The sequence below is a fragment of the Pogona vitticeps genome, chromosome 4 (assembly GCF_051106095.1).
Source record: "Pogona vitticeps strain Pit_001003342236 chromosome 4, PviZW2.1, whole genome shotgun sequence".
NCBI lineage: Eukaryota > Metazoa > Chordata > Lepidosauria > Squamata > Agamidae > Pogona > Pogona vitticeps.
The window spans coordinates 237805481-237818319 of NC_135786.1; the positions used below are offsets into that span (position 1 = coordinate 237805481).

Genomic DNA, 12839 nt, shown 5'->3' on the forward strand with positions numbered 1-12839 from the left:
TCGCCCAGAGCTGCCTTGTGCTGGCCGGCTGCTGATAGCACACCCTCTTATCTTACGAATTCCGTGGAAATGCGACCTCTGACCTGTCACATTTCCCTCTCCAGGCAAGGGCTAGGCTCTCATGTCATGTCATGTTGTTCTGCGGTTTTGAAATAAATCAGAAAACCCTCCCATGACATCCATACGTTATCCCCCGTTGTCTGGAACATTCCCTTGTTTCAAAACAGACGGATCCTCTTGTTCGCCTCGGCCAGATGGCAGTGACTTATGTCATCGTCTAATTAATTTTCTGGTACCAAGATTGTCGGGGGGAGGAAGGAAATGGCAGCTTAATGTTTTTAAAGAGATTTTTTGGCCTCCTTTTCTGCTTGTGCACAAGGCGGTTAGGGCAAGTCGCCGGCTGGATCCAGATTGTGGTGGTTGCAATGTATTCATGAAGGCTTTCACAGCCGGGATCCGATGGTTGTTCTGGGTTTTTCGGGCTCTTTGGCCGTGTTCTGAAGGTTGTTCTTCCCAACATTTTGCCAGTCTCTGTGGCCATGGGCATCTTCAGAGGACAGGAGTAGCACTGTGTGCTCTGGTGCAGTTTGTTTGGGAGTTGAGTATTTATAGCTGTGGGATCAGCTTTTGTCCTTCTCGGGTGATTATGGTGATCAGTGGTTGCCTTTGAAATCAGTGGGATGAGTTAGCTTGCCCCATAGATTTCCACAGCACATGAGCCTATCCCGTGCCCAAGTCCTGATTTTGATAGGCGCCTGTGTTTGTGTTACTTTTAAACCAGCCTTTCCCCTGCAGAGATCCCAAGTCAGTGAATAAATGCCAGCAAAAATGAGGGAAACGGTAAAACCAATAGTCCAGTCACTTTTCTAGAAGTCAGTATCATCCAGCTTAGTGAGACCTGCTCCTCATTAGACCCACTTTGTAAACATTGACTCAGAAGCTTTAAATCCACAATTGTTCAGTGGGGCTGCATCTCTTATTAAATGGGTTCAGGGCCCCAGCCTTCATCTGGATGCAACCCAAATAAAACAGCCTAACGAAGGCAATCCAGTCATGTGTGCTAAATTTTTAGAAGTCGCATTCAAAATAATCTATACGGTGAGGGAGCCCAAAGGGTGGGCGGGCTTCAGCCGCACCAGACGTGGGCTTATTTAAAGGCTTTCCCACATCAGTGAGAACTAGGGCAGGGTCTAGTGGAGCAGAGAGAAATTCCTGCAAACCCTGGGCAACCGGACATCGTAATGAGGCAAGCATTGTTTGGCCGGCTTGGGAAGTGACTTTCGTGGCCTGCCGTTGGCTGTGTGTCATTGCGGCTGAGTCGTTCGGAGATCCCGGTCTCGAAAGAGATGCTTCAGACACCCACACACCCCTTTCTGCGTTTGCTGAGCATGATTTGCAAAGCCCTGAAGAGAACTTCAAATAATACTATTATATATACAATTAGATTTGTTCCATAGAGATACCCTGCCAGAAAGACAAACTAGTGGGTCCTAGATCTGATCAAGCCTGAACTCTCTCTGGAGGCAGAAATGTCGAAATTGAGGCTGTCGTACTTTGGGTATATCCTGAGAAGGCAGGATTCTTTGGAAGAGACAATAATGCTAGAAAAAGCTGAAGGGAGCAGGAAAAGAGGAAGACCCAAGACAAGATGGACCAACTCCCTCAAGGATGCCACAGGGTTGAGGTTGCAAAAGCTGAGCAAGGCGGTTGGGGATGGGATATTCTGGAGATGGTTCATTCCTAGGGTCGCCCTAAGTCAGTGGCAACTTAACGGCACAAAAGAACAAGGTATATTCTCTGTGATGGGTTAGATGCTATCGTGGTCATCGTCAGAGCGGATGTGTGGAAATTGGGCTTAAGCTAATAATTGATTTCTCAATAAGTTACAATATAAAGGTCTGAATCCTATTCGCCCAGTATGAGCGCCCTATTAGCGACAACGGATTGACAAAAGCCTTCCTTTTGTGATTTTAGGGTGCAGACACATGGTGTGGGAACTGTGCATGCCGTGAAATCATAAGAAAAAGTCTTTAATCATCCGCAAACTGTGCTCCCTTTCCTGCTGCTGAACCTACAGATCGAAGGTGCAGCTGCATAACAGAATTTCAGCCAACAGATATCAGTTCAACATCATTACAGTCGTGCCTTGCTTAACGATTGCCCCGCATACGACAAATCCGCTTTACGACAATCTTATGATGTTTTAAATGGTTTGTTTCGCTTAGCGAAGATCGGTTCCCTGCTTCGGGAACTGATTCTTCGCATTACGACGATCAAAACAGCTGATCGTCGGGTTTTCAGAATAGCCGCCGAGTGCTCAAAATGGCTCCCCGCTGTGCTTAGGGATGGATTCCTCGCTACACAGGCACTGAAAATGGCCACTGTATGGAGGATCTTCGCTGGACGGTGAGTTTTTAGTCCATTGGAATGCATTAACTGGGGTTTAATGCGTTTCAATGGGTTTTTTATTTTTGCTTTACGACGTTTTCGCTCTACAGCGATTTTGCTGGAACAAATTAATGTCGTTAAGCGAGGCACCACTGTGTTGTTGTTGTTGTTGTTATTTATTATTATTATTATTATTATTATTATTATTATTATTATTATTATTATTATTATTATTATTATTATTATTATTCACACAGTACTCTAAGCAGTTGCAGATCTCAGAAATCACACCGCCGGATCTCCAAAAAACTGGCAGTATGAGGAAGAGCATACATACCGCACCAACATTTAACAGATACAGTGGTGCCTTGCTTAACGAGCGCACTGTTTAACGACGAATCCGCATAGCGACGCGTTTTTAGGTGGCAAAACATCGCATTCCGATGATCAGTAAGCGTTTCACTTACCGATCTTCGCATTGCGATGTTTAGAAAACAGTTGTTCAGCGGTTCCAAAATGGCCGCCAGGTGCAGAAAATGGCCGCCTGCAGCGTTTTCGCGCCCTGCCCTCGCTTACCGGGCAGCGAAAATGGCAGCCGGATGGAGGATTCCCCGCATAGCGGTGAGTTTTTCCCCAATAGGAACTCATTAAACGGAGTTTAATGCGTTCCTATGCGTTCCCCCCCCCCCCCGCATAGCGACGAATCCGGATAGCGACTATTTATCCGGAACGGATTATCGTCGCTATGCGGGGCACCACTGTACTTAGGTTTTTGGTTAAATCTTTTGTCTGTTATATAATACCAGTCAATGTTTTTATAAGGGTTGTACATGGAAAAAAATAAAGCATCCCCTGAAAATAAGCCCTAATGCATTTTTGGAGCAAAAATTAATACAAGACCCTGTTTTATTTTTGGGGAAACACGGTAATTTGCTTCCAATTGCAAGGTAATATGTTTGGTTCCTGGATGAAAAGGAAAATAATGTGAGCTTTCAGCGCCACAGAATCAAAACACTCGGGAGTCTGTAACTTATTTATGTAAAATAACACCCTGTCTTATTATTGGGGAAACAGGTTAAAAATCCATTTACAACAGAGGAAAGGCTTTATATTTCCATTTGTCAATAGCTGAAGGACACCTAAATTTAATAAAATGAAGTGGGAGCTGCTACTGTTTAAAATTCTCTATATTTTATCATTTATAACCCTAAAAATGCTCAGCACTTGGTTCTTTATGCTTTCTGAAAGTCTTCACTCTGCGTTCTCTCTGGAAAGGTGAAGGAGCAGCTCTGGATTTCTGCAGCATCGGGATGTTGGTGGCAGTGAATTCTCTTTTATCAGGGGCAAAAATGACTCTCCAGATGTGTGAACCAAACTTTTAGGAGGACAAATCGGCTTGTTTTGTGATCTCGAACCTCTCTTTCCAATCCACACGAACTTTACTCAGTTGTTTGGGAATCTTCTATCCCTGGTATAACAAAACGGCTATCTTTCTTGTCGTAGAGAAGATGCTGATTGGGCAGGACATGGCTTATACATCATCTGCCACGTCTGATGCATGAAATTGGATGGCCTAATTAATCATCTGCTTTCCCACCTGGATTTTCAACTTAACACCTCTTGCCTTGTTCCAACCCATAAAACCCTGTATTCCAATGAAATTTAAGATGTTCGAGTCTTGCCGGGCACCTTCTCCGGATATACTTTCGTAGTTGGAACTATCGTTTGGCTGTTACGATGGAATAGAGCCACCTGGGAGGAAAAAAATTGCTTGGTGGTGATGATGATGATCATCATCATCATCATTATCCTCTTAGAACAGCAGAGCTGGAAGGGACCCTTTGGAGCAGGGAGTCCAGTCCCAGTCAAGGAGGCGTCACTGGGGCATCAAACTCTCAAGCACTGGCTCCGCAGCCAGAGGTCTTAATGCAACAACTGGACTTTCATGTATGCCAGTTTAATTCAATGGGCAGATGGCTTTTTTGTTCCTGTATCCATGGAAGCATTATTCCACCGCAAGATAGATGGTGAAGAAAAGCTAATATCTGGGGTGGGAGGATGATGACCTGCGGCTAGGACACCGCAATGTTGCTGTTGTGTTATACAGTAGTGCCTTGCTTAATGATTGCCCCGCTTAACGAGGAAATCGCTTGACGATTAGGTTTTTGCATTCGCAAAAGTGGTCGCAGAACGATGGTTTAAATGAGAAGAATCTGCTTCACGATGATCGGTTCCCTGCCTTGGGAACCGATTTTTGCATTACGACGATCTAAAAACAGCTGATCGTCAGGTTTCAAAATGACCACTGGGTGTACAAAATGGCCCCCCGCTGTTTTCTAGGATGGATTCCTCGCTTTACAGGCAGCCAAAATGGCCGCCCCTATGGAGGATCTTCGCTGGACAGTGAGTTTTCAGCCCATTGGAACGCATTGAAGGATTTTCAGTGCGTTTCAATGGGCTTTTTTATTTCGCTTAACGAGGATTTCATTCTACAGCGATTTTGCTGGAACGGATTATCCTCGTTAAGCATGGCACCACTGTACAGTGATTGCTGTGGTTTTTATGCCATTCCTAACTTTGCAAACCTAGGGAAGGCCTGTGAACCAGGGTGGATAAAAATAAATATTTTTTTTTTAAAAAAATGGATTTAAATCACAACTTAATTATTTAAATTTTAAAAATTGATTTTTTTACTTAAATAATCCAAAAATCTGATTTTTTTTAAAAAAATTAAATCATCAGAACGTGACTTTTAAAATTTAAATCGTAATTTAAATCAATTAAATCCATCCTGCTGTGAACCAAAAGCAGAGGGTTTTATTCTTCTTATCAGAAACGTGGCATGGTGTAGTGGATGGAGTAGGACTCAGGTAGAACTTCACCGCCCAGAGTAGACACGTTCTAGAAGGGCGGTATATAAATCTAACAAATCAATCAATAAAAATAACAAAATAAACTGGGTTCATAATCCTTGCTTAGTCATTGCAACTGGTTGGTGAGGAGCAATGGTTAAACCACACTTTGAACATCTGGCGCACCTTAAAAATAAGTCACACTATTGTACTTCTTGAGTATTTGGGGTTTCGTGATTGTAAATGCGAATTTACCCGCGAATTTGTCAGTTGGGCTGTATATAATTTAAGTAAATTAAGCAAAATACCTAATTTACACAGAGGAGCTACATGAAACCTTCAGCTCTCAAATCACCCCCTGGCTCGGTCCACAAACTGCTGCTGAATGCCCAGTTATCTGTTCGTGTGATGCTCGCCCAAATCATTATTCATTTCTAGAGCCTGGCTCCTTCTAAGCCTTGCACCCCTGTCTTTTTCTAAGAATCCTCCGTAAATCAAGAGTTGCAAAGTCCACAGATTGAAAGGAAACCCTGAAAGGCACACAAATTTTAGCAGCTGCCGCGTTTCATAGAAGAGCGAATCTTTCTTTTTAAAACTGCATATCTCAGCACATCATTTATTTAAATATCATCTTATTAAAATATGTATACGCTGCGTTTCTCCTAAAAAGGACCCAGGGCGGCGGGCAGTATTAAAAGGAAAGAAAAAGTTAAAAGCTAAATAATAAAGGATGACAATTATTTAAAAAGCATTAAACATGTTAAAACTCGAAATAAGAGCAATATTGAAAAGACAAGTAAAACACAGGATAAAGTGATCTCTTTTAAAAAAAATCTTGGTCAAAAGTTGTAGAACCAAGGGCTTGTTCTGGCTCAAAGCGGGAACACAAATCAAAGCGGATCCGACAGAGGGTTGTCATTCAAAGGAAAGCTTGCCTGAAGAGCAAGGCCTTTGCCTGCACAGTGGAAGACGGGGCCAGCCTGGCCTCCAGTGGGAGGGAGTTCCAGAGTCTAGGAGTGGCCACCGAGAAAGCCATTCATATTTATTTTGTAAATTTACTTTTTATTGCCCCATCTTCGTTTAGCTCCTCTCCCATTTTCTCTCGGGCAAGAGCTGTGCCCCACCTGGCGTATTTCTTTGTACAGTATTGTTTTTATTTGATGTACTTTGCAAACAGCCTGCGTGCCACACAGTAAGTTTATGTGCTTGTATTTCTTCGTAAGAACTTCAGATCTCCTTGGCTGTTTTTCAGTATCAAGCCTTAAGACAGGGTGATTCTGTTCGTTGTGTTTCGTTGTTGTCAGAGTGTTATGATGTCATCTCTGTGCCTACTTTGTCCGAAAGCATAAATGTGAGTGTTCTGTGCCCCTCGGCTATCTTAATGGCCCACTTAGGCCTCGTAAATGTCCAGGGTTGGGTTCTTCTTTACATACACCAGATTTGCACCCACAGACAAAGGCAAACATTCGTAGGTTGCTATGCTAGGTTTATTCGGAAAGGTGGCGAATGATTCTCTTCCACGGCCTTCCTGCAAAATTGGCATCTCTGTAGAACTCTTGTTGTTCCCGACCAAGCTAAGGAAAAGTTGCTTTGTCTGGGATACCGGTTTCCAGCATAGGTGTGCCGGCTGGGGGAATCCTGGGAATCGTAGTCCCGAAATGCTGTATTTTTCTGTGTATAAGACTATACTTTTGTCTAAAATTTTTAGACTAAAAATTCAGGGTTGTCTTATACACAGAAGTAAGCTGAGGAGAGAACAAAAACAAGTGGCGGGGAAAGCAGGGATCAAAGCGATCCTGCAGCGTTTTGATCCCTTTCCTCGCACACTCGCTAAACCCCACTTATTTTTTGTTAATTTTGGATTAGAAAAGTGGGGGGGCGTCTTATACATGGATGTGTCTTATACATGGAAAAATACGGTAACTCTTTTCTAGCTCCTGTTGGGAAGATATTTCCTTCCCTCTCAGATGCCTTCATCTTATCATTGCTTAGCAGGTCTGGTCATGGGCCTCTGAAGAAGATGCATCAAGGGCTGAACATGACGTGTGGGTGTCTTTTGTCTGTCTTCTTGGCAGTGTGTCACACCTTCCAGGTTGGCACCCTGCATGAACAGGACGTGACCTGCCTTGCTCAGAAAAGATGCGGTGTGAGTGCAGGATTCTGGTCGTCCTCTTTTAAGGAGATGTGTTCGAAGAAGTCCTGCTTAAGTCTTCAGCTTAGCTGGGAGGAATGTTCTTTTGGGGCTAATTTATACCAGGGGCTTAGAGATGGCTGTGGGTTGTACTCACCTAACCCTGTATCTTGGAGGACGGCTTCTGTGCACCCGTCTCCCCAAATAATTTTATTTTTTCCAAAAGTTTTGCTGGAAAAACTTCTTTAAGCCCTTTGTTGGCAAGGTTGATTTTTTTTTAATGCACTAGAAGTGCTGGGGGAGAAAATTTCAGAACTGCCTTCTGTGTCTCCCTGAGAGCACGGAGAAAGATCTCCCAGCCTTTAAAAAAATTAGTAAAAAATCTTTGGGGTCCGTGGGGCATGTAGGCAACCTTCCACTTCTTGGTCGACTGGCTCAGAAATGAGGGTTGGGGGGGGGTCATCTTCCTTTAAGTTCAGGCCAAGCTCTCCAGGGTTCTGTTAGAATCAAGTCATTGTTTCCCTTGATTGGAATGTGACTGTGAATTGTTTAATCACTAATTAGCCAATGGAGAAGGGATTTGCAGCACACGAGAGCAGGAGGGACGCCAGAGAAGCCGTGTGTCATAATGGCGAGAGTGTTGACTGGCAACGTGGGAGCTTAAGGTTCTAGTCCTCAGTGAGCCATGAAACTCTCCGAGTGACCTTGGGACAGTCAAAACTGCTTTGCCACCATTTTCCTAGTATAAGGGACAGTCCGGCTCCCCCATGAGGTTGCATTTAGCTCCCCTTTCCTTTGGTTTTTGAACCTCTTCTGCTGGTAGAGGTGGTAAAGGGGAGAAAGGAATGGAATTTCTGGTTTTGGAAAGAAACACATAGGAAGGCTTCCTTAAATGGAAGTGCCTGTTCTTAGAACTGGATAGACACCGCAGTGTTGTGAAGATGTTCTAGATGTCACAATGTTCTAGATGTCACAATGGAAAATGGCCAAAATCCTCTTAGCGCCACCTGTTGGTGAATTGCCGCAAAGAAATTAAGGCACGTGAAGGGCAACTTGACATCTTAACTAGTAGGGATTCGCTAATGAGATTTTACATGGATTGTGTTATGCCGTCATAAAAACTGGACAGGATTTTTGCCAGATGTATGTTTTCTGCAGGACACTTTTTTATCTTTATTTAAATAGTTATAGGCTGCCTTTCTCCTAAAAGGATTCAAGGTGCCTTGCGGTATTAAAAGAAACAATATTAAAAGCTGAAACAATAAATGATTGCACCATTTAAAAAGACTGAAGTAAATATATTAACCGCTTCTAAGTAAAAGCAGTATTAAAAACACATTAAAAACAAGATGCACCTTTAAATAAATAAATAAATAAATAAATAAATAAATAAATAAATAAATAAATAAATAAAAGACTCTCAGACCACCGGTTGCTCACGGAAAGCCATTCAAGGTGATGAACTGATGGTGGAAGGGCAGAATCCAGCACCTTGGAGAGCGCCCCTAAAGTCCGCACTAAAACCCGGAGCGGATCCACTGCCTCTGTGGAAACGGAGTCACCCAGTACCCATGGCCAAGCCCTTGAAGGACCAGCCTAAGGGGTGAAGTGTCATTTTTCCAGTAGCTCCCCTCAAATTAGGCTATTGGAAAAAGAAAGTTTAAGGGAAACTAGGAGCCAATGTGTGTGCAAAAGAAGTTCTCTGCTAGTTTTGATTCTGGTTCTGCTCCAGAGGCACCTTATCTTTTGAGTCACCTCTTCATATCTTCCTCTGCCTGGTGGAATTCCATGTGCTGGTGAAGAACACCGTCTCTCCCTTCTGCACCCGAAAAGAAGACCGTGTAAGCTTGACGCCTTTCCACCCTTGTTTTTAATTAGATTTTTGCACACACACCCCGGAACGGTGTAAGTTGGTGGACTTAAGAAAGTGGGTTTCATGGGCCCCAACTCAGCTGTTGGCGCAGGTTGGAATCTGACGGGTGGTGGCTGTCCTCGTTCTCTTTCTCTCTGAGCTTTCTCAAAGTTTGGAAAAGTTACCTCTCCGCTGTCCCCCCAGGGAACCTACGATTTCCAACTCTCTTCATCAGCTTGCTGGCCAAGGAGTGTTGCCCTGGGATTTGAAATTCAAAAAGGTAACTTCTCGGTGCCACGAGGGCACACAACAATGGGCTCGAATTACAGGAAGTCAGATTTAGGCTGAATATCAGGAAAAAAACTTCCTAACTGTTAGAGCAGTATGACAGTGGAACCAGTGACCTCGGGAGGTGGTGAGCGCTCCTACGATGGAAGCATTTAAGAAAAACTTAGATAATCACCTGGCAGAGATGCTTTGATTGTACTCCTCCCTTGAGCAGGGGGTTGGACTCGATGGCCTTATAGGCCCCCTTCCAGCTTCATGATTCTATGAATTATTTTCCAGCCCTGCTTTTGCTGAAATGTATGTGACAGCTAGCTCAGAAGTTCTGGAAGCATGTTAGTGCTGGGGAGAGGTCTGGATTTCCAAACATCAGACTTTGAAGGAATCCTGTCCTGAAAACCAGTTATTGAATACATCAAGCTAAGTTGCCTGGTTTCTGGGAGATGAGAGGCATTTCCTGCTTAAGGATTTTCCTCTTTCAATGACGGGCTATCTATAACGTCTTAATTTTGCCCTGAGCGTCGTTCAACAGGGGAGATGCCAGACACTGAAGCTGGGACATTGTGTGGCAGCTTCTCTCACTCAAGATACCTTTCATCTTTGAATTCGGGAGCCATGCACTGGGAAAACGCAAGGCCTGCTATGCGGACAGGGAGATGCAAGCCGTCTTCTGCCCCCTTGCCTGCCCGAACCATTTTTTCCTTGGCAGGAAAGGTTCCTTCCTGACTTAAAAAGAATCCTGACATGCTTGCACAGAATGGGTTGCTAGGGAGGGAGCTTTGTCCTCTTTTAAGGGGAGTGGGCCTCATTCTGTACAGTCCTCGCGGGGACACTCTTGATCTCTGACTCACCCGTCCCTCTCAAAGGACGCTTTCTTTCCTTCCCTGGGAATCTGGAGGACTCGGTTTTCATCGTTGACTGGAATTGTCCCTCGCATAATAAGACCTGGGGAGAGCTTTTGTTGCTGGTTGCTTTTGTCCAAAGTCTTGGGAACCTCCCCATTCCCTGTGTGCCTGCGTAGACGCACGTGTACCAATAACGCATTATTTCTTCTGTGCAACCCTCCGTTCCCTTCTCTGTTTGAATTCCACAGCACACCCTTTTTGTGCACATTTATTGAGTTCCGTTGAATTGACTCCCGAGTAAAATAGCTTCGGCTTGCAGCCGTAAGCCCGAGGCGAATGTATAAAAGATCGTTCAAAGCAGGCATTGCTAGTCTGAGGTCCAACAGGTGTTGTAAAGGTTTTGGAAGGACCAAGAAACCTAATGGACTCGTTTTCCAGAAATAAAATTGCAGGCCGCTCTTTGTGCTTCTTTTTTAAAAACCCTCTTCAGCTATCAAGGGGGATGTGTGGGAGAAGAGACGAGAGCTATTTCGTCTGTCCAAAAATGCAGTAGGTGGTAAATACACGTGCTTGGAAATAGGTTTACATGCCTATTGGTTTGGAATGTGGTTTAAGTCAATATCCTTACAATGTCATTGGTGGAATCAGCCGTTTTCCAGCTAAAATCAAATTTGCAGGATAATGGCATTCTCGCAAACTTCTTGTGTCGGAGTCGTAAGGAATTTCCATTATCTATTGCATGTTTTGTACATGTGGATTAATTGAGATAATCTGTGTGATGCATTGAAACATTTTGCGAAATTATCAGATAAGTACTAAACCTTATTGCTAAAGTGAATTGCCTTTGAACGCCCAGGCCATTAACCTTTGAAGATTAAAATTAATTTCTGCCTTTCAACTGCAAGCGTGAGGACTAGAGAAAGCCCCATGTTCTGCCGGCTGCCTGTACTTAATATTCTAAACCGTGGTGTCTTCCTTAGCAGGGCTGCGATCCGTTGGCCCAGTCACAGCGCAGTAAGTTACAACACCGTCGGGCGCGAATCAACCAGCAGATCAACAAAGAGATGAGGATGCGAGCCGGCGCAGAAAACCTCTTCAGGTTGGTCTCCATCGTTCTTTTATCTGTTGTTAAGATCTTTTCATGGTTAAGGACCTCTTTCTCCACAACAGGGAACGCTAGAACTCTGCTCTTGAACCCAGGAATGGAAAATTCTTGGGAGCCAACTCTGAAACAGAATACTTGCTCATTTCCTTTCGTTTTGCACCCACAGCCTAAACATAGGGTTTTTTTTTTGCTGTTGCAAAGCATCTCTTAGTTGTACGTTTTTGAGTGGGTTGGTTTCCTTTGGCCCTCTGGATTTTTCTCTTAAAGTGTTTGGTTCTTTTGCAACCTTGGGGTGGTTTTTTTATGTGTTAATACAGTAGGACCCCTCCCCCCAAGTACAGGATCTGTATCTGCTGAGTCACTTATCTGCTGTTGGAAAATATTTTAAAAATGTAAAAGAAAAATCCTAGAAATATGTTTCTCTAGATGACCTTACCAGAACTGGCCACTAGGGGGTACCAGAGACTGTGCTATGTATATTGTTCACGATTAAAATAGTGTTTATTTTACTTATTTATTTAATTTATATGCCGCCCAATCTACCCAGAGGTCTCTGGGCAGCTTACAATAATTTGGTTTGTTTGGTATAATCCGTGTTTTTTAGCATCCGCTGAACTGTACTACTGTGGATGCGGGAGGTGGGTGGGTTCCTGCTTTACCTCTCTCTTTTGATCCACAGTAGAACAATTTTGTTGACCGTCCCCCTGGCACTCCCCAGTTCAGTATAAGACATAGCTATATTTCCACGGACACAGTAAAGTGTGTACAGTACAGTTTTAATTTTTTCCATGTTGCCATAAAGAACATACTCTGCACAGAAAATTCAGCTGAGAATTTATGTATGGACAATACAGCTAGTAATGTGCAATATTCGCTAAATACCTGGACCGGTCATACTGTACTTGGTGATTCCCAGAATATAGAAAAGACTCATTTCCTTCCCGAAGTGGTTATAGTTTTCAAGGGGAAGGAGTCGGGGCGTTTGTACCTCAGCAGGAGTGAAAGTTAGGGAACACGGAACTGGAGGAAGAAAAACATGGCCTTGGAGAGAACTAAATTCTTGGAAGTTTGGTATGTTTTGTATTTTCAGCAGATGGAAATTGTGTTACGTTGCTGAAATAATGCAAAATGTGAAAATTTTTATTTTATTTATTTATTTATTTGCTATTTTCCCTTTGGATTCCGAATTCCTTTGTGGCCAGTTCTCAAGGGGCTATTCTTTTAAGGCTGCAGGATTCTGCCCAGGGACCACTGCAAGTCAGGATGTATGGCAGTGATACCGGCACTAGGGCGGTCATGGCCCAAAGTGGGGTAACCTGCATGAGACAGCCAGTTCTGTCTGGGGCCTCCTACTCAGCTGAAGGAGAGCATCTTACAGTGG

General features: G+C 43.7%; 1 protein-coding gene across 3 annotated transcripts in view; it reads left to right on the forward strand.

Moving 5' to 3' along the window:
- Window positions 1-12839, forward strand: part of RHPN1 (rhophilin Rho GTPase binding protein 1) — a 51212-nt gene that overhangs the window by 6041 nt on the left and 32332 nt on the right. Inside the window, exon 3 of one of the 3 annotated variants that reach the window (XM_072999430.2) lies at window positions 11334-11452. The exons of 1 other annotated variant lie outside the window; for it this stretch is intronic. In XM_072999430.2, coding sequence (XP_072855531.2) covers window positions 11334-11452 — 119 coding nt within the window. The remainder of the gene's footprint in view (window positions 1-11333; window positions 11453-12839) is intronic. One more of the 3 variants, XM_020811838.3, reaches the window with a different exon arrangement.